The 22,749-nt window shown below is 44.2% G+C and overlaps 1 protein-coding gene across 1 annotated transcript in view; it reads right to left on the reverse strand.

Moving 5' to 3' along the window:
* robo2 (roundabout, axon guidance receptor, homolog 2) overlaps positions 1-22,749 on the reverse strand; it is a gene marked incomplete at both ends in the record, with an annotated part of 149,853 nt that overhangs the window by 50,492 nt on the left and 76,612 nt on the right. Inside the window, 3 exons of the mRNA XM_079224466.1 lie at positions 3,682-3,820; positions 4,228-4,348; positions 4,560-4,717. Coding sequence (XP_079080592.1) covers positions 3,682-3,820; positions 4,228-4,348; positions 4,560-4,717 — 418 coding nt within the window. The remainder of the gene's footprint in view (positions 1-3,681; positions 3,821-4,227; positions 4,349-4,559; positions 4,718-22,749) is intronic.

Consider the following 22,749-nt stretch of genomic DNA (forward strand, 5'->3'; position numbering starts at 1 on the left):
TGCTGAGTGGCGGAGGTGAGAAATCACTGAAACTGGATGGTCAGCATAACACAGGCGCTCTTGTCACACCAGCTTTAACAGCTCTTTCAAATAGAATGACCCACACACACCTCTATCGTACACAAACCCTCACACACACACATGCACACACACACACACACACACAAAGGGATTGAGTCAGAAAGAAAGGCTTTTCTGCTGAATGTTGCAGGGGCTGTGCTGTGGAGGTCAACGGGGACAGGGGGGCCTGAATACAGATGGACTGCGAGACCAAAGGGGCTCTGATAAGGCGCAGGAGAGGGCACAGGGGTCCAGAGCAAATGAGGAGGGAGAGGGAAACCAGAGGGGGGAAAGATGTGGGCCGCACACTGAGCCGGTAGCCAGTGGGAGATAACACACGCTGCCCGAGCCTTTTCACTGGGATTCATAGACAATGTCAAAAACTCTCCTTTTCGGAGACAGGGAGCTCTCGAGTACTCCTCCCCTGGCTCTCTGATGTGGGAGCAGCTATGGTTTCGGCAGAGAAGCTTGACGGATTTGTATTAATATGATTCTGATGTTTTGAGAATCTTACAAATAATAAATTGGCCCGTTTACGTACAACCAAATGTGGTGGATGTACATTTAGCCACATCATGGTGTGACATTGTAGTCCCCAGTGCACATGTGCTTTTTTGCTTGCTCTACCCTTATGAAACTCAAATCCCCAATTAACTATTGTTTTTCAGCAGTTATTGGTCCTCTAATAATTGAAGTCCCCTCTTCAGAGACACCCTGTATATCCATTAGCTCAGCACACAGTTCTGTGTGACAATGGAAAAGTAGAAAGTAGTTTTTTTCTGATCTGAGCCAAAATATAGTCCTATTTGGATAATGAGGAAAAAAAAAAAGAAAAGCCATTATCAGTGTACGATACTGCAATCTCAACAAATGGGCTGATCTAATTTCAACTAGAGGTAATTATTCTGTCCTGGCTAGTCGGCCTTCCTATATCTAATTTTATGTGTGGTGGACTTCACGTATTTAACACCATCACCTCTCAGACTCCAGTCCTCTCTTACTCCGGCTTAATGAAAATGTATAGTGGGAATTCAGAAATAACCATTGTATAACACTCATATTAACAACAATATACAAATGAAAAGATAATTAGAATTTGGGACCTTTGTCTCATAGAATCAGATCCTGTAATTTGGCATTGGGTGAAATACAGTTAAATAAGATTCAAGGTCAAGCACTCATTAATTGTGCTGTGCTACAATTAAGCGTGCAAAGAGAAACATGAATGGCACAGTGCTTTAGGCAACTCACGTAAACAACTTCACCTAAATATTTAGATTAAGGTTAAGAGTTGATGCAAATGTCTAAATTCCCATTCATAATTAATGCATCTGTAGTAATAATGCACCTGTTGTTTCTTGGTAATTCTACCTATTTACTCTGACATGCCTCAGACTGCAAATTAAATGGTTTCACAGGGATATTTCTCTGAATGTTGCATTATAACGTACACTAAAAACTATTTAATTGACCTTTTCATTACATTGCAGTACAAAAGCCAGTCGACTAATGATCCAGCGGAGATAAGCTTGTTAGGTGATTTAAATCTGGTGCTTACAAACACAGTAAAAACAGCATTGTCTTTGTCCTCTAATTGAAACTCTTCTCTTGCGGTCTCTATCTCGTCCTCTATCCCACAGAGACTGAAGTCAGTGCCATCCTGGTGTGCTTTATGTCGATGTGCCAATGTGTGCATGTGTTTGCCTGGGAGGCTGCTGGAGCCACTGAGCATATTAAAGACATGTTTACTCAGCTGAGGCTCCACTTGCCTTCTTCCTAGTACACAACCTGTGTAAAGGGACCAGCAAAGACCAGTTAAAACAGTTTGATGGTAAATAGGGAGCGGTCTGACTAAGTGTCTCTTTTTACAGCTTACCATAATAATAAGGACAGTGCAACCTTTTCGGATGAAGAGCAAACAGAGACCGCTCTTCCCTTTGCACATCGGAGAGCTTGATCTTTAGTCGTCTTTTATCCCTACGCCGAGGACCACTACTGATACGGCTACAGACGCCCATGGTGTAACGACAAAGTGGCTGTGTGCTGCAGTAGCTGTTTTATTTCTTCTTCTTCCGAGCACTTATCAAACTGGAAACTATTCTTGCGTGGGACTTCAAACAATTCCTCTGTCAGTCAGAGAGAAGCCCTGTTTGATGTTTATTAAGTGAGGATAAGCAGTAGAGAAAGATGGAACAGTTCCTCACTTAACAATATGAGTCTTCTTTTTGGCACGCCACAAAGGCAGCAGAAAATGCCAGAATTAGAATATCGCAGTCTTCATGCTTGCTTTCTGCTTCAAAGCAAAACAGGAGAATTAAGCATAGCGGAGAAAACAAAAGACCTCACATTGTATTTAGAAACAATTCGATATTTATTGCTTATTCATTTCGGGAACATTACTTTTTTTTATGTTTTCAGTTCATTTTCCGTATCCAAATAAGGGAGAACTTCAAACGGGGCGAGACCGTTAAGCACATGACACTCCTTCTACTCCGTTACAGATCTGTTAATTAGTGTACAAAATGAACTTGCTTCCAGAGCCAACTCCCTCTCAAAGACATGAGTGAAATACTTCTATGTGTTTGCCTTGGCACGACGCTCGTGTCGAACTGCCCAGTGAACCAAATCCTTATCAGACACAAACAACCCGCCCACGCTCAGCTCTGCAGCTAGCCTTGAGTGATGTCAGGTCCACTGAGTGTATGTTTTATGAGGTGATCCAAGCGGTGTGTGACTGGCTCGTTGGCTGGGGACCGAGCGCTGGTCTCTTTGAAGTCCACTCCTAACAACGACGCTGCTATTGACTTTGAGTCCAGTGACTCACGGTGACGCAACAGGGCAACACACGGGACCCGAAGAGAACAGTATCACTACAGTGGAGCATCACTGGCTTTTTACAGGAAGTGAGACAGACTGGAGCTGGCAACTGTGCTCTTGGTAAATTACACACTTGTATTCCTCTTTCTTTCATCAGTCTCTGTTTTTGCAACAGTGAGCGCATGTGTCCTGTCAGCAAGGGTGTAGAGACTGAATGGGGTTAAATGTGTACGAGAGGGAGTGATGATCTCCTCGGTGCCTGATGCGTCTGTGCCAAGATTTCACCTGAACGCTGCACCTGTACTCATACACTTAAGGGCCATGTCAACTCTTTGTATCTCCTGTCATTCCAGCTGTCTCTGTCTGCTTTGCAATGAGCCATATTTTTCCTGCTCCTCTAGATGTCTACCTTTTAGCCTACCTGCCCACTTTCCTGTCACTCCGTTTTAATTGTCTAGCTCAGTATCTGTTTGTCTTCGTGTAGACCCCTGCCTTGACACGAGACACTGTCTTCCCCTGTCATGGCTGTGGGGACTGTCTTCTGGGGCACAGTCATTTTACTCTCAATGTGCATTGTGTGCAGCTTTATAGAGCTATTAAATGCCCCCTGGCAGCCAGGTGAGAGCTGGCAGTGGGACTTATCATTAGTTCGTCAGTCAGACTGACATCAATGCCTTCACAGCTCCTTTGCATTAAGTGCAGTCTGTCACATCAGTGCCACACACACAAACACAGTTTTAAGGAACCCTTCTCTTTTGAAATAAAGCATTATTTTCTTGAGAATATTCTTGTAGATGTACATACCTCCCACGAGGAACATCGATGTCGTCTTTCCTCCAGCGTACATTTGGCTGAGGGTCTCCTTGTACTTGGCAGCGGAACTCCACCGTCTCCTCCTCCAGGACAACCTGATTGATGGGCCTCCGGAGGAAGGTTGGTCGCTCTGCAGGATGGGCACAGAAATAGATCACTTTTGTAATGTAATACCGTGGGTTTATGTCAGTGTGTGAATATAAAGTGAATGCATCGGACAACTCACTTAGTTTTCACTCATAAGAATTCTGTTTACATCCATCAGTCTGAACATTACCTCGCTGTGATTATCTGTGATCTCTTCTACGATCAATATATGGACAAATAAATGCGGTAATGACCTTAAAAAGCACCACAATTATTAAAATCATCAGAAATTAAATTCAACTGGAAAAACGCAGGGCCTACTTTTCAGCTCAATGTACACGAGAGACATATCTCAGGTTGAGAACTATAGAGGAACTGAGAATATACAGACATTATGTTATCACTGAGGAGAAGCGAACATTTCAGGAGAACTGGAGGAGCAAAGCTCACCAAACACTGTGACTTGTGCCGTCTCGCTGTCCCTCTCTCCGACCATGTTGGTACCCACACAGATGTACATGGCAGCATCGCTCTTTCTTGTGTTGGAGATCATTAGCTTCCCTCCTCGAATCTAAAGGAAAACAAAGTTTAACCTTAAATACACAGATAAAACATTAAAAAAAAAATGTTTTCACTGTCTTTTTTAATCCCCTATGCACTGAAGCAACAAAGGAATGATCCCTCACTTGCTTCCTACACATGAAAACATTGTCAAACGGGTTCAATAGCAGACCATTCCAGAAGCAAGAGCTTTTTTTCTTCCAGGTGGTAAAAGTACTCACGGTGATCCTGTCATCCTTGTCGTCAATTCGCACTTTGTCTTTCTTCCAGTAGATGGTGGGTTCAGGATGGCCTCTGGGAGGAACACACTCAAGGATGGCTGGCTCTCCTGCTGCCACCACCACGTCTGCCGGGTTCTGTCTGAAGTCATCGCGCAGCACTGAGGAGAAGACAAAAAAAATGGTTCAGGATGAGGCCGTTTGTAGCATTCCACTGAATTTAAATGCTGAAATGTTAAAGTCCACCATTTTTAAATGTCTACATATGTATTGAGATGTGTGCTTAACACAGCGTGAATGCTGCTTTCATTGTGGTTATTTGAATGGGATGTGCAGCTTCATCTGACAAGGCAAGCACGTGAAGGCTAATTGGAGCTAATGGAGGTCCCTGTGGAGGTAGCAGAACAAACAGAGACAGAATGCCCTGAAGCCTGGTGTCACTCACATGTGAGAGCTTACAGGGGTGCAACACGGCTTCACTTTGCTAGCATGAACACATACACACACACCTATTCACAAATCAGATACGTGCTAATGCACAAAAAAAGGGTGGTCTGATGAATAAGTGTGGCCTTGTAGCTAATCACCCTCAGGTAGGCCTTTCCATCACAGAGATAGCCTCTCACTCAGCAGAGTGTTCAGCATAACACACAACACCAGCTTTATCAAACAAGAAGAGCTGCTGTCACACACAAACACACAAACCAGGATACAACGTCCATACCAATGAGTGAACGTGCATAATACCTAATGTGGTAAAAAGGGACAAAGTGGGGGTCGCTCTGGCTCTCCTGCTGTGTGTACTCAAACAGATCGCTCTCCATTTGATCTCCAATAAATCTAATCTGTGGAGTAGCACTTTAGGAATTTTAGCTACAGCGGTGTCCACCCGTGCACCAGCAAGGGACACATGATTCCTCTGAAGGATAAAAGGACTAAGCTTATTGGGGGGGATGTTTGAAGATGCTTGAGGAGGGCTAAATTAAGGGCAGCGCCACAGGTCCTTATGTAAATTCCACGTAGCACTGGGGACAATGGTGGGGAGGCCAGGATTATAAGAGCGGATAACTGGTCCCTGCGCTCCCGGCTTCTCTCATCCTTTCATTCAATCGCCTTACTCTCGCTACAGAAAGCCACACAGCCATTGTCTTCTTATTTATTTATTTAGACCAAGGGGAAGCAGGGTGGAGGAAGAGAGGATGCTTTCAACCCAATTATCCTGGGGATGCACTGGGGTACCGAGTGGGACTTTTGTGTGACATGAATTCAAATGAAACCTTTACACAGGAGTAATAGGGGAGAATACAGAAGAGGCAGAGGTTTTCTCTCAGTAATGCAGGGCTGTCCTATAAGAGCGAAGGTAATTAGCCAGATCCAACATGGCGGACCCCCTGGCCAGGGTGGGCACAACAGCCATCACCGCTGGGCTCTGTATTTGCATTACAAACAGGAGTCCTGCAGTTTAAAATCCTAGCCAGGTTTGGACCGTACACAGCCTGTTGTTTTCAAGATCGAGTTGGATTTAATTGCTCCTTTCCATTCATTGCTGATAGCACCCATGGGATTTTGTCAGAATCAATTTTCTTTGAAACGGAACAGTGACAAAAGAAACACACGTTAGGTGCATCATTAAGGCGCGTGTGCCATGCAGTCTAATCTGATCTAAAACTGCACGGTACGTCACAGTAAATGCATCCTTACCCCGGCAATCTAAATAAATACACAAAATGTGGAAACAGAAAGAAAAAAGAGCCAGCCACACGATACAGCAAATAAAATACAACACACACACAAACTTGTTGAGGATGGGATTAAACACTGTGTTGCAAACAGCTACAAGCAAGCAAACAGACACCACTGGTATGGGGTTATGCCCTGTGTGTTGGCTCGGGACTTTTTAATACCAAGACAACACTCTGAACAGATATATTTACTGAGTAAATGGGGGAAGAGCCAACCCAAACACACTTTAGTCCACTATCTCATCCTAACCACAAGGTCATCAAAGGCAACTTCCTACGGTTAAAGCACACACGCACACACATAAAATATTCCCAAAATCCCCCTAGCTTCATTACAGTATGAACATGTATCTCTTGTTGCCTGCAGGCACCTCTGTGGGCTCAAATACCCTTTGTCAGGGATCATAAGGCAAGTGAATGCTTTCATATTATAATCACAACATGGCTGTTTTCTCTGTTAATCTATGTGCTGTGTATTTGATATGTGTGTATCATTAAGTGGGTCTGGCGTATTTGCTGTCAAAAACTGAACTCCGGCTCCAACTCTGATGCCCTGTAGGCATTCAGACCCGAATCATCCGACAGACGTAAGGTAATTGCCTTTCTATCCCCCTGAAACACGCCGCTCTTCTTCCACTGACAACATCTCACCTCCCATGGAGTTTCAACGGGCCCCAAACTCTGCCGTCTTGCCTACTTGCTTATTAATATGTATATATTTCTACATTTACACCCCTCTGTTGGCAATTGCTACAGCTGTCAATCCGGCTGCGGGCTAAAAAGAGCCCATATCTGAATAATATTAATCTGCCTTTGCCTCTCGTATTTTATTTATTTCCAAAATATCAGAGGAGTGGGCTGACTTGAATGAAGGAGCATCAGGCAGGGGGCAAAGCATGGTAAATTTGCAGCTCTTTCAGCTGGCACTGTTTCAACACCTTGAACTTATGGGGAAGGGAGTCAGCTTGCAATGTGCAACTGTGAAACAGCCAAGGGGTTGAGAGTGGAGGTCTTTGCCAAAATAGAAACACAAAAGGGAGACACCCACACAGTTACTTTGTAAACCAGGTTGTCCTACATTGGGCAGGGGAGGCCTTTGCCAGCAACCATTAGGGAGGTCCGCCTGTGTGTGTGTGTGTCTGTTCTGACCTAAGATAGACAAAAAAGTCCTCCCGATGCAGGTTGCAGGACACATGACAGCGCAGACACCCGGCATCATAGCATAGAGGTGGCAGGGCAAGGACAGGTGAGGAGAGATATTTTGTACAGTGCACCCTTTTCTCCCACCCAAGATATTACTCACCGGAGGGTGACACCGCTTGTCGGTAAGATTAGTGGGGAGCCTTGACTGAAGCGTCCAGCCTGCATACTGAGATAAGTGCTGACAAATGTATTCACCTACAGGAGGGTACCTAGCTTTGGTTCACAAAGGTTGCGCGCACGCCACAACGCCACAGACTGATGTCCTCCGTTTTGACATTCACATCATTTTGATGGACATTCACTACACACTCCAAAAACGGATACCCAAACCTGACGAACTGTGAAATGTTTCTTAAAAGCTGCAGGGCTTGGTATCTTTTTGTAATACTGCAAATGCACATGGTGGTGTATGTTTGCGTGGTTGTTATTACATTTCCCTTCCCTATTTACTGCCATGAAAGACCCGCCGTACTTTCACATATATACTCCTGGGTCAGGGGCTAAGAAACACAGAGAGAGATTACAACAGCTAGAAGCCCGAGGCCATACCCCGGCACCCAGGCCCACCACCTTCTACCCACACTCTGATTAGAAAATAAACCATGCACACACACACACACAACCTCGGAGAGCTGTAGAGAGGTTGCTCCAAGCTATAATATCATTTCGTTCAAGTGCTTTTTTTGCGCTTCATCCGGCAGAGTGCTATTACAATACCGCCATTTTCAATTCCACCCTTAGAGAAAAGAGACAATATATATGTCACTTGACAAAACATACCAAATCCACTCTATGTGCTGTCATTGGTGTTTTGTATTACTGTTGACGCTGAAGGCAGGAGAAGGATAATGCCACACTATATATTACTAAACTGTGAAAGGAGATGTGCCCCATTTGTCTGGATGCAAGCTGTTTCTCCGGGTCTGACTCGCTCATTTGCCCTCCCACCGGCCAGAGCTAACCTTTGCCCCCCCATCCAGATGCAGAAATTACCCCCTCAGCAGGCAGGCAAGCAGCAGGTTCGCACATATCCCCGACATTGCTCCACAGAGGGGTTGCAGGGTCAGACCAGAGAAACAGCTGCGCAAATATGGCTGGCTGGCGGTGCCCAAGGCTGTACCTCCTCTGAGAACTGAGACTCTCATCATTAGCAAAACTCATCACCATCTCTCTCTGCCTGTCTTATCCTCTCATATCACCATCAGAGGTCATTCTCTGTCTTTCTTTTCCTTCCATCTTCTCAGTTCATTTTGTTCCCCGATCCCACAGCGTTGTCCAATGTGTTGCTGCCTGCCCCCTCCACTCGCTTTCACGTGCTTGTCAGGGCTTTCTATGCACAGACTGCAGATGCGGTTTTGCAGATGAAGCCATATACATGCACACCCAATCATTCCCCACAGACCCTGGCCAAGCCCGATATGATCTCCTCCACCATTCTCCCTATCTGCAAATCCTGGGCCGAGGGATTGTAAATAACACTGTCACTTTCACAGATAAGATGCAGGAAATATAGAAAAGAGTGAAGGTAAAGAGAATCATATGGTCGGCGGTGATACCATAGTGGGGGAAATCACAGGTGGCGATATCATGTGAAATGTGCATCTTTAATAGAGCCTTGGGTGGAAGAAAAGAGACATAGTGTGTGTGCTCTGGCAAGAACGCGGAGAGAGAAGAGGCGAGGCATAACACAACATGATGAGGAGAGTATGCCTGATCAAGGTCAGACTGAAGAGGTGGTGAGGAATACAAAGGTGCTGAATAAATGTGGCTGACTGTAAACAAATGGAGTGCATTCCATCAAACCCATACCACATATTGTGCCTCCACCTCTGATTCAGTAGACAAGCCCAAACAAACATCCTTATTCAAACAGCAGCCCCGTTCAATGCTCATTTTTTTCAAGCAGCACCTCTAATTTTGCCTAACAAGCCCCTGGGCAGCACAATGATGACAGTGGGACCACAGTGGCCGATTCTACTGGTCGATCCAGGAAAATGTGTGGTGTCGCTCCTGAGAAACAATATAATTAAATCTCTCTCTCTCTCTCTCTCTCTCTCTCTCTCTCCCTCTCTCTCTCTCTCTCTCTCTCTCTCTCTCTCATTTAGCCTAATCCATGCTTTATGGTAATGTATAGCTCATTAAAATGTTAGTTAAAAACTCATTAAAATTCACTTGAAGAAGTAATGGCTTCATTACAGTAATATGCTGAAAAGCAAAGAAAAAGACAAGGACAAGGAGAAGAAAGAGAGCGACAGCTTTCTAATCACTTAATTGTCTCTAAAATGGAATACATTTGCATAATAAATAACGATGTGCTGTATCCGCCATTCTATCTCTCTTTTTTTCCATTCTCATAGCACTCTGTAATTAAACGCTACAATTAAAGATGCATTTTGCCCCAAAAATGATTTCAGTGGCCACTCCAGTTTTCATTCTGTTGTCTTGTTTATGGTCATGAATGTGTTCGCGGGGCTTGGCAGATGCAGACAGTGCGACGAAACTGGAGCTGGCTGATACCGACGAACAATGTGCCCATGGGTCTTTGTGCCTGCTCCGATAAGGCATGATGTTGTGCTGATGCTTGTGCTCAGTCCAGAATGGACACTTTACAGCCGGAAGGGGGAGTAAGACGTGAAGGGAGGAGAAGAAGAGAGAGTGGGATTGATTTCCTGCCAATTCCAGCACAGAGACAGCACAGACAGGGGTAGTGAGGCATCATGATGGAGCAGGTGGGTCTGCTTCCTGCGTCGGGTAAAGGAGGAGTGGGGAGGAAGTAAAGTGAGAAGAAGAGGAGAGGAAGTCGTGCACTCAGGCAGACAGGCAAACGTCTCCTGTTAATGTCTTCTCTCTTGGTCTCCTATTGCATCAGTCCCATCTAAACATGATGGATCATATGGTATGCGAGCTGCTGGAGCTTTGTGAGGAGGAGTGTAACAGGGGCTGAGTAGGCATATTGAGAGTTGAATAGTGAATCAGATGTTGGAACATCTGAAAGCAGCTGGAAAAGCTGACCATACGTCTTGTTGCAACTGGGGGTTTAGATTCTGATCAAGAACAAAAAAGTCTTGGTAAATTGGACTCTAGTAGTCTCTGGGTCTCTATGCTCTGGTGGAGATGGCTTAAAGAAAACTAAACTTGCAAAAGTGAGTAATCCTACCTCCATTGTTCCCAGCTGCGACAGCGACACTGGTATTGAGTCTGTGTGTGAGTCATCGTGGCAAAATGAGGTACTGGAGACACCTGCTGTAGCAGAAACTGCCACAGAGGCGGTTTTGAGTACTTTGCCAGCTGTTTATTTTCTGTCTGTCAGTCTGTGGACGGATTTTGTCACAGCGATAGTGTCGCCAGATGCAGTCACGGAACTTTACAGGTGTACTTGAGATCAAAATGATATCCCCATATGTATTATGTCCAGGGGAACCCACAGGTCTTGGAAAATTAAAGACATGCAAGTGACGATGTCTTCAACTTTTTCCCTCATAAGTAAAAAAAACAATATTCTGAACATACGGAACAAATACAAACCTTCGATCTGCCATCTTAATCACCTTCTACACCTCAAATAATGTCTCAATATGTCATTATGTGCCAACCCAGTCATGTAGTCTGAGTACTTGGCAGCAGCCTGGTTTCGATTCCGACCCCCAGTCCTTCGCTGCGTGTCGTCCCCTCTTTCTCGCCCACTTTTTCTGTCATTCTCCAGCTGCACTAATAAAGCCAATAAAAAAAATCTCATTATTTTCCGTCCTCACCACCTCTCCCTCTCACCTTCAGTGTTATAGTGAACATGTATAACCCCCCACAGTTTCCTCATGAAGCTATTCAAGTGAAACAGATGTCACAAGTCCAGCTGTTACACACTGTTGCACTAGAGGAGTTACAGGAAATTACCTGGATCTAAAAAATACAAATAAAGTGCAGGGTTTTTTTTGTACTATGTGTGTGTCTTCAGCATATTGGTGTGAGCTGAGGCCTAATGACATTGAGGTAGCGACCTTCCTCAGGGAAAGATAATCCCCAGGATGCTGCTGAACTGTGTCCAGGCTCGTGGAGCAGGGCTGGAATCCCTCAGAGACAGCACAAAACACACACACACACACACACACACACACACACACACACACACACACACACACACACACACACACACACACACACACGTCGGCAATTTGGTGTGGCACACTTACACAGGCTTCTCTGGGGGAAATTAAACCCTTGCAGTCAAGTTTTGCAGTCCACTGTGCGAATCTTCATATAATCTTTAATAGCTTCCCCATCTTTTTTCTTTATGCCAGCCTATTTGCTGCTGAGTCTATTTTATTGTTTTGGTCTATAATTGGATTGGCAGTAACGGTGAGCAGAGAGACGTTAAGATCTTGTAAAAGGTGTCACTCTGCTATAGCAGCCCTGTTTTAATTAAGCTCTCGGCTGGAGTTGATCAGCTTTTATCTCGCTTGCTGTGATGAGCCCCATGTGCAAGTGTGCTCCGCAGCGTAGTGCAGAACAGAAAAGGAGAGGAAAGTGCTCACAACAGCTGTACTTAGCACATTTTACTGGACGCAGCCTCCCTCCCCAGACACCAATATACATGCCTGGACCAAGAAGATATTGGGAGACATCATAAAATGTCAGTGTTTGTGTGCCCGTATGCCATTACTGTGTCTCCTTGTGCTCATTGTGAGAGAGCCCCACCCATCAGCGGTGTGCAGTCATGTGTGTACTGGTGCAGATGCAGAGCCAGCCCCACAACATGGAGGCAGAAAATGGGCACAAACAACAATCTGAAACCAACACAACACTGCTGTAAATTCAAAATTAATCCTACTTTACAGCTGCTTGTGCATGTGAATGTCAGGCTGATGCTGTAGGCAGTGCTGTATGTGGCATAATGATTAGAGAGCTGTTCATCACAGTCCTTGCCTGTTCCCCCCTCCTCAATCCTCCTAATGGCCTCCTCAGATCACCTTTCCTTCAATCAATACCGCCTGAAAGGAAGAATCCCACACCTAAGGACACTTTGTTCGCCACTGTAGATCACAGTTGACACATTTTCCATACCAGGAATCATCCGCTGGTTCTGGATCAGAACCTTACAGAAGATTTTGAACCAGTGCTGATATCCATCAAACGTAAAGATCTGGCCGTGGTCGAGGTGGGTGGTTCGGTAGGGGGTTGATACAGTGAAGATTTGTGAGCAGAGGAAGACCGAGGTCTGTCAGTGTGTCGAATAGAAAGCAGGGAGCAGATGAGGCGGGGTGTTAAATCACATGCAGGCCAGATGCAGAGACATTCAAAAAGATTTATTGATCATTTTATAGATCTCAACTCTTGAGGAGGAGCAAAAATGTAACTGGTTACAGAGATGACCTTTACAACAGCCTCAACCATGGCTAGGGATTCTTTTCCTCCCCGTCTCCAAGACCCAGTGTGTACGTGTGAGCTGTTTATGATCGAGGAGATCGAAGCAATTCACCATTTAGTCAGAATGTGCATCTGAAAAATCACACTCTGAACCTCACAATCCCCCCGAAGATGTGCAATACATTTTACTTTTGTCTGCTGGAGCTTGATTGAGTGCACATAACATCTAAATACTTGGAATAAATCACTGCTACATTAGGCTCACATCAGTAACACACACACACACACACACACCCACACACACACACACACACACACACACACACACACACACACACACACACACACACACACAGTGTTTGTGCTGTAGAGTACGTCAGTTTGCATGGAAAGCCATGCAATAACATACTGATCAATCAATGCACTGGAATATCAGGATAAATTAAATAAAATCCTACGAGACAACAAACATGCATGCACAGACATGTATATCTGATTCACATGTCTGTGTTTTGACATGCCATGCGGAACACTTCAGCATGGTTAAGTGCTCTGACATTAACTATCTGAGAAGAGCGTTTAAATGATTCATCGAAGCTATACATGCTCTGGCGTCATTCTGTGCGCATGACAGTCGGGTTGCTTCTTGCACAATCCAATTCGTGTTAACTGCATTACAGAGGAGTAATTGGGTTAGTTCCATCTGTAATCAGCTTACTGCCTCAGTGCAGCTGGATATACCTGCACACCCGGCTTATGTAACCTGCGTGCTAATGAGGGGAATTTCATTCATTTCAGGGCAGAAACCCAGGATGCTCGCTCAGGTAATCTGGGCTGCTGGAGCCGTCAGTCTGTATGTAACAACCCTGGTGTGTGCGCGCATGTGTGTGAATCAATCCATGCTCATATTATCATGCAAATGGTAACAATCTGAAACACACCACTGGCTGCCATGCTCAGGATCTGTGCAGAGTGCTGTGTCTAAACCATTGCTGCTTTTTTTTTCTCCTGGTTTAACCCATTCCTTCTCAAATTGTATAAGGCAGCACATCACATATGCAGATTAAACAGTATTGTTTTAATACTGTGTTTCAACTAACAAACTTGTCCAATACATCTCTGTCGGCCGAGGTTAATCATTTAGGCAAAGGAACCAAGTTAATGAGCCAACTTCTAATCCGAGGCTATTTGGAGTTCTGTCAACAGTATTGACTGCACTGCAGATGGGATAAGATATCGTTGGAGGGCACCGATGACCTACATAGCAAGGACAAGACAGTGGCTCAACAGCAGCACAGCGATCCCACAGCTCTCCAGGGCACAGATTCTGCAGCAAAGACCCAACACTAAAAAGACACTGTGTGTGTGTGAGTTTGTGTGAGTGTGTGTGTGTGTGCAAGCATTTCCACTTCCACCCACGCAGTGTCCTTTATCTTTACAGTCCCCATCTTTGATATCACCCAGTGTAAGAATCCAGTGAGACCAGCTATATACTGCTATTACCATTAGCTGCTGTACAACACACAATCAATACTGATTTCACCTGGCAATTAGCTAATAATTCAAGGAGCCAGAGCTACTGAGCCAGAACTTCTGAAGATAGACGATGGGAAGGGGGTGGAGTGGGTATAGCTGTGGTCTGACACGTGTCTGCTGTGAATGATGCTCGTGTGAGAAGATGACATAAAGTGTATTTCAACCACAGAGAGCATTAAGAGCATTAAGGCTGATACCAGGCTTTATTATTCTACGATTAGGATGCAGAAACATGTGATGTAGACCTGAAGTGGCCCTTATTTTAAGAATTCACTATATTAGTATTATGAGTACTTATTCCTAAATCCTGTTAATTTCCCATAAGTAATTCGGTACATATTGCAAGGAAAATAGAGACACTGTAATTGATTCAATTGCTTATAAGTATTCAACATATGGACAATTAAGTTCACAATAATAAATGAACAATTAACTCATATATACTTGTATTTAAAGTTGTGATTTTCCTGTAGTTACATATTTCTTCCTAAGAAATTATTAAGAAATTACAGCGACATAAGATAGATCGTCACCAGAATGTCCTATTTATTTGATCTTAAAATACATAATACACTATTTGAATAAGAAACAATGTCTACTACTCTTGAGGATAATACCTTTTACAGTAAACGTAGCCTTTGAACCATCTTGAAATCAGTTCAATTCTGAAGACAACTCCATCTAACGCTTGGATCAAAAGGTGACTTTCTTGCCATTTAAGACACAAGGCACTTTTTTTTTCTTTGATTAATTCCAGGTCCTTGAAAGGTCACTGTGATACAATGACATTTGAAATCGCCACGTCTAACCCCAGAAAGCCGTGCGTTGGGGAGCCATTAGGAGGGACTGCAGTTGGGGTGGACATTTAGTGCGGCTGCATACACCACTTGAGCTGTTTTTCTTGCCTCTGCTGGAATCCCTGATTGCACACATTCACTGCACTCTCAGATCAGTGGGGGTGGTTGACACACATCCATGATACAGGCACATGCACACAGACCCTCTCTCTCTCTCTCTCTCTCTCTCTCTCTCTCTCACACACACACACTGATGCTATAAACCTCCTGTATGTCTGAACACAGAAACAACCAGACGCACTCTCCCCCGGGCATTGTGAGACTATGGTTGTTGTAAAACCCAATTAGTGTGTGTGGTTTTATCAGTTCTCTCAGTTAGAGCCACACTACAGATAACAGCTTCCACAAGATTGTGTTTTGCAAGCCAGGAGATCTGCCCCCTGCTGGACACACACAGCCAAACATATATATGTTGAGAGTTACATATGGGGGGCTGAATTACCGTGATCATGCATTCTGTGTTAATGTGTTCTCCATAGGAGCCTTAATCAAGATAAATGAGTGTAAAATCTTAGTGTGTCTGTTTTGATAAAAGGCTAATTTATTATACAGAGGCAACGCCTTCCCTAATAATCGACAACGCACTACACACCAAGATCCACATGTTGTATGTGTGTGTATTTCAAAATGCATGCATCAAGCATTTAGATCTCTGGTGTTGCAAGAAAACCGCCTCCCTCAGTCTCCATTGCAAGTTGTTAAACAAAGATTAGGTCTGTTTCCGGTTTCCTGCTCTGCAGGTCTCAGAGCTGAATTTCTGGCTTTGAAATGACTGTAGCAGAAGAATGCAGCGGCGGCTGGCGGCGTCACAACACCAACCGTATGCCTGTTTTCAAACACCTCCATCTCCCACAGCCACATTAAAGAGCAGAACAGAGTGGTGGCAATCGCAGCCGCTGTGCAAGCCTCCGCTCCACCGCAGCCGTCAAAAGAGCTACTTCTGCATTCATGTGCCGCATCACTCTGGGGCCTTTGATGCCACAGATCACGGATGCTGAGGATCTCACCAAACATACTGTATGGCTGGAAGATATTGTAATAGCATATAGAATTCTGCATTGTGTGGGAGGGCACATAGAGAACGCTTGTCCTGCATGTGTATATGTGTTTTTGTGTGACCCTGATTTAGTCAATTTGATTAGTATAGATTAGCTAATTATTTTCAAACGGCATTAGCATTATTGAATATCTAATGGCATTTTAGTGACTTTTCTCCCAATAGCATTGACTTCACTGACGCTGGAGATGGCCCTGCTCAATAGGAGTCAAGAGTTAAGTAGCAATCCAGCCAAGAGACGGAGGAAGAGACAAAGAGGGGCAGACAGAGAAACAGAGTGAAGTGTGTTTTCACCATCTTTCATTATTCAGCCTCAAGCCATGAATAACTGAATAACTGAATCCATGATAGCAGCGATGGAGGGTTGTATTTTCATAAAGCATGTCTGAATGTGGGGGAAGCATAACAAGCCACAGGAAAGAATCCTCCTCCACCAAAAGAGGTCTTTAAATAAAGAGCTAGGAGCTCCACTCATGCATGACTGCCTCCTCTACGTCCATTTAGCATGGACCTTCGCGTCCGCACCCTTTTAACTGGATTTGCTCAGAAATAAATAAACAATGATGCTTAAAATGTCTACTACTTGTTCGAAGTAAATTGGATGGTTTGGCCAATGGGAGAACCATTGTAATTATAGCTACTCTTAAGAGTAGAAAGGTAACAAGTGAGCATTCTGCCAAAGAAGGGGACCCCTGAAGTCACCATGCCTCAGTTACAACCAGCATTCTCCACGGGAGATCTTAACAGGTAATTGTTGCATGTTTTACAGCAACATGACCCCGCAGTGATGTGCTACTGACACAAACAAGGCATGTGTGTTTGCTTTGTCACATTATAGCACAAACACCCTTGCCCAGCTAAAAACCTATCATTAACACAGATAATCCATTGGCACTCTTCAATAGAGCATTCGCATGATTGAAGTCGGTAAACTCATTTGTGAGAAAGGAAGAAAAAAAAAAATAGCAGTTTAAAATTGCCTTTTCCAATTCATCTGCTGATTACCATAATCACTTCATGGCTGACAATACTTTGTAAATGTGTGTGCTATTAATTCCAGCAATTATGGGGGCTAAATGCAAATGGCCTGCGTGTGTGGACGGACCCATCGATAGAGCTGATAAAGCACAAACAAATCCAATCTTACGCCTGACACTGTCAAGTGACCCTCCCGCTCCGCTTCATCATTATCCTCGACGAGTTTAGTCCGAGCAATTGAGGAGGAAAACTTTGCTTGCGTTTCTACTCTACATGCCGAAAGTGGGTCCTATACCAATTTATAGAGGTCATTTTACTGTGAAAATGGATTCATTCTGAGTTCACAGTGAATGCTTCTTGAAATGTAATGTCTGCTCTACTCTACACCACTCCAGCGTATGCCTCTAGACAGTGCCTCAAGCTGTAGATCACTCTCCTGTGAGCCCTCAATGCACTGTCAGACCAGCAAATTCAGCCTTCATTAATAGCAGCCACTCATGTCTGACTTAAATTAACGTGCAGGCTATCAATTAGCTTGGGTAAGGCCAGGCATAGTGTACTCAAGGGGAAAGGAGAGATGCATCCTGAATAGACTCTGGACAGTAGAGACGGATGATACTGCATCTTACTACCATCACTAGGCCTTTTTCTTTTTTTCTTAATTTTCCCTTATTATCTCAAATATTCACCTGTTCAATAGCACGTTTTCTTTACCCTTGACTTTCATTTTGACAAAATGCATTCCTCAGCCTTACTTTAAATCTTTGAAAACAAAGTGAAGACACAGGCACATGCTTACTACATACAAAAGCAGCGTGCAGGACAAAATGTCCCCACACTGCATGGTACCTTGAATTTGAATACATTATTGTTGTCCCATACCATAATGGAAAATGTCAAGAGTGGCTTGAACATTGGTATGGGTTCCTCAGCCCAATCATGCATTCATACACAATGAACCACCATCTAACCTCATGATACCTTGATCAAATATATTCTCCATAACCCCCTGCAGTTTCCTCTTGATTATGCATGTACCCATCCATCTTTCCATCTACGCCTTTTCCTTGATGGGTTAATTTCTCTCCCATTGCCTGTTGTGCGAGTGACCCTGACGACCCAGGAGAATTCCCTAACAGGCTCCCATTGCCCATCAGAATTGATCGGTCCACAGCACCCTGTCAGACGCGATCAATACATCATTCCTTCAGTAACAAGCCCTGCTCGCTTGCCGCCTCTTCCTTCCCTGCATCGCTTTACTTCCATTTTATTATTATTTCTCACAGCGGATCGATGCAGGCAAACAGACTCACTGTAAACCACACCACAAATAGAGCAGTGTCTAATCTTCTTGTTGACTCCATCTCCTTCACAACAGCCAGCGCATAAAACACAAATGATAATGAAATCTAATGGGATTCTGTGGAATTAAATCACTTAAACAATGAAGAGGACCCAGCAACAGCTCTGAACCAATAAAGATCCCGATCGAGGTATATACCAGTCAATATCTTATATGCACATCGGCTTAACAAGGCAGAAGAGCAGCTTCGCTTCACGGTGGTGCAGCATTTGGTCCACAGATGCTTTCCACAGGAAAAGGTGAAAAGTTGGCAAAAGCGTTTGCGAAAATAAGCAAAAAAACAATGTATTTCAAAAGAAAAACACATAAGCAAGCACATTTATACTCTATATACTAACACACACACACACACACACACACTTTACATGTACTTGTGTGCCAACCCACATTAGAAAAATGACACACTAGTGAACACAGTTGGAAGTGTAGATCTATTTTCATCCCATTAAGTGAATCTCTGCAGAATAAAATTACATTTCTAATATTGAGCACAGGAAATTACATGCTTTGTAGTGATAATCTAATTATAAAGTTAAGCCTTAATTAGGTTAATTTTATTAGGGGAAGCACTAATGACATGGGATGTCAGCATTTTTTCCCCCCAAGAACTTTAATAATATCCTATTTCTTTGTCTCTCTTTAACATGAAGGGGTTTCCAAAATTGAGATTAAAACTGTCAGCGACTATGAGAGAGCTGACTTCTGCAGTGTCATCGAATTATCAGCTGGTTTATGAAGATACCAAAATAGAAGTATAGTAGAGCTTATTTGATTTATATATATATATATGTATATATATTGAATTATATATTGAACACGGCTGTGTAGTTTAGCCTGGGTTGGAGGGTCGGCCTGTCTGAGAGCAGTGTTGGCGATGTGAGAAAAGCACAGGCGGTGTACGGGGCAGCCGTGTGGAACTGCAGGAGTAATTAGCGAATCGGCCCCCAAGCACCCTGTGAAGTCCAGCCTTTGAAGGAGGGAGCTCAGACCGATCAGTGGCCCCTCTGATGTATGTTTGTGCATCTTTCAAGGGAGTGAGAGCTGCTAACGAGGCCTCATCTATTACCATTTGAGATGTAATTAGCGTTGTTGGAGGAATGGAGCAGGGCCAAGCCAGAGTGGCTCAATCTGGGCTCTGGTTGCCTCGTGTCCCACAAGGATGCAACAGCAGGAGGATGAAGTGAGCGAGTGGAAGGAGACTCCCTGGAGAGGAGACAGGGCCTCAGCAGCCCTGACACACAGGCCAAGCAGACACATAGCCACCATACTGAAGCACAGGGATGCATCAGGGCTGGCACCACCCGGCTCTTTGTTGAAGAAAGGGGGCCTCTAAAACAAACATATGCACATGTTGCACAGCCCCAATTAATCAGTTGAAGTATCTGTCGTTGTGCTTACTGGTCAAAGTTTTTGCTTTTTACAAGGCAAACCAACAATATCATCCAAACCCAAACATATATATTGTTGACCTCTTCTGGGTGTCTTTACAGTTGTGTAAAGTTAGTATGGCACATCCAATGTGTGACAATGTCGCTTCCACAGTGATGAAAGAGTCTGATAACCTCCACACCTCAAAGGGACACTGAGATGTCTTTTTCTCCCTCTCCATCCTTGTCAGAACACACCCATCTCGAGCTATTCACAGTAGCGCTTCACTATTAGCCTTCTCTTCTCTTCATGTCCTTCTATGTGTGTGTGTGTGTGTGTGTGTGTGTGTGTGTGTGTGTGTGTGTGTGATTTTAAGTGAGGGCCAATCCTTGGGGTTACAGGTTACAGTGGGGTGAGGTCAGGTGTGACTCGTGCTCTGTTGGCTGCTTTAGTCGACCTTTAATTCGGTTGCCAACCCCTGGGTGTCTGGGAGGCCATAAGGGTCGTGACCTGATTTCACCGGACATCAGCAGTGATTTAGTGGACGTTAATGAGCCAATAGTCTTCATCAGGTCTCCCTCTACACACTTACCACCAACACATTACACAATGGAGGTATTACATGCTACATGGTGGAGACACCGGCGAAACACATCTATTTGTTCTCAAGCCCTCCGTCTAAACACGTAACTCTGAGATGACTAAGACTCTCTGACAGTAGGTGAAAACTTAAGAGACCAAAGCATGGACCGTGCACGGTGCAGTCACCTCTCTGGAGAGGAGTGGTGTAGCTGGAGTGGGAAGTGGGAAGGCTATTCAGCAGAGACCGTAATCTGTGTCAGGCCAAGGCTCTTTTTTCTTTCTTTTTCCCTCTCGCTCTCCCTCCCCACTACAGTTGTTGAACTAGGACATGAGGCAGGGCTGCTAGCATCAGTATGCAGCATGGAGACGAATCAATGGGGCCTTGAAGACTCTCCACTGTCTCTCTCCGTCACAGCCCCACTATTAATGAGCGGGAACCAGGGCCCGTCCACTCCCCTCGTGGCCATGCGCTAAATTACCAGCCGTGAATCAACACAGCATTTATGGGCAACCGCAAATTAAAGTGGCTAAATCTGCAAGGACAACCAGACCTTGTACAAACAAGAGGATCCCGGGGTAGGCTGAGGATGGGACCCAGGGAATCCAATAAGTATGTCAATTAATAGAGAGAAAAATATATAGTATATAAGGCAAAAGGGTTTCCTTCTGTTCTCAGTGGACATATTTGGTCTGGTGTGATTGAGCGGATCAATGGTAGACTCGTATAAATGCCAGGACAAGCACCTGGCTAGGCACTTATTTTCAGTAGGTCAGTAGAGCACAAAAACACAAAACAAAAACAAACTGATGTAAAAAAGGATAAAGCCGAGATCAGACCATATAAATAAGGAGCATGGTAACATAATACATAGGTAAACAAACAGTAAAGCTGAAGGGAGAAAGGCTTTTAAACATTTAAGCGCAGCGGCGGGAGATGCTGCAGGATGACCTGTAATGGGAGAGGGGAAGGGAGTGGAGCAGTGGTAAAAGCCTGATAAAATAAAAGACTGTACCCTCATTCCACTTAGCCGTCGGACAAAGAGATGCTTCAGGGAGTGCGTGAGCAATATCACCATAAAGTCACAACATGCTGTGTGTCTGCAGCTGTTTCAACGCCCCCTGTCTGGATCTCTAAACACTGAAATTAATGAGTAAAAAAAAAAAATCCATCAAGAATGTTTACAGAAATAAAGGTTGGTTTGGAAGAAGAAAAACAAGTTTAAAAAAAACGAGTTGTACTGTATTTTAGATGTCTAGAACATAAAAAAAAATTACGGGGAATGCCAACAGTGAACAGTAAAGTATGAAGATTATCTGAATAGTAATTACCAAACCTTCTAATCACAACCTTGAGAAGAGAGAGGGCGGCTTTGCGATTCAACTTTGGGCAAACACATGCACATGCATGCATAACCCCCTTCATCAGATCTCTGAAACCTGAGGATGTCGCAATATAAAGCCTAGTTGGCAGAAATAGATGTTTATCCAAAGCTTTATCTTAAATGACAGCAAAAGCAAAATCAGGCAGTTTCTATTTTGTTCACTTAATACTGTACACACTTTGAGTGGATGTATTCTGCCGCTGGCTCAAGAATATGACTATAGCCTCGCTCCAAAAATCATTGAATCTGAGGAACAAAGGGTATTGTCCTCACCGTGTCAGGCAATCAAATGGATTGGCTTACTGGAATTTGAGCAGCTAGTCTTTGAGTTGATGCCAAATGGAGGCGTTTAGATAAAATAGAGAGCCACTGCTTGCTTGATTTAATGGTTGTATGACTTTGAGTATGTGGTCCTACGCTGTGGCTTTACCTTTCGGATGGAGAGTATGGTCGTTTGTAGGTCATTGTGCTTTTGACAGTATGTCAGTAGGTGTCAAACTTTAAACGCTTCAAAATGGGCCTCCACTAAAAGTGCCTTGGGAGCAGAGCGCTCTCCCTCCTTCCATCTCAGTGGTGACAGTCCGCCACTGAGGGAGAAACAGTCTAATTTCACTGCTGGCTGACATCCATTCAATGTGAGTGATGAGGGAGCAAGCCCCCACGCACGTGTGTGCACACACATGTATACTTGCATGGCCAGAAATACACACACACACACACACACAGACAGAAAATGATACTAAAACAGTAAACTCAAAGCAAGG

The sequence above is a fragment of the Taurulus bubalis genome (genome assembly GCF_910589615.1).
Source record: "Taurulus bubalis genome assembly, chromosome: 10".
Classification (NCBI taxonomy): Eukaryota; Metazoa; Chordata; class Actinopteri; order Perciformes; family Cottidae; genus Taurulus; species Taurulus bubalis.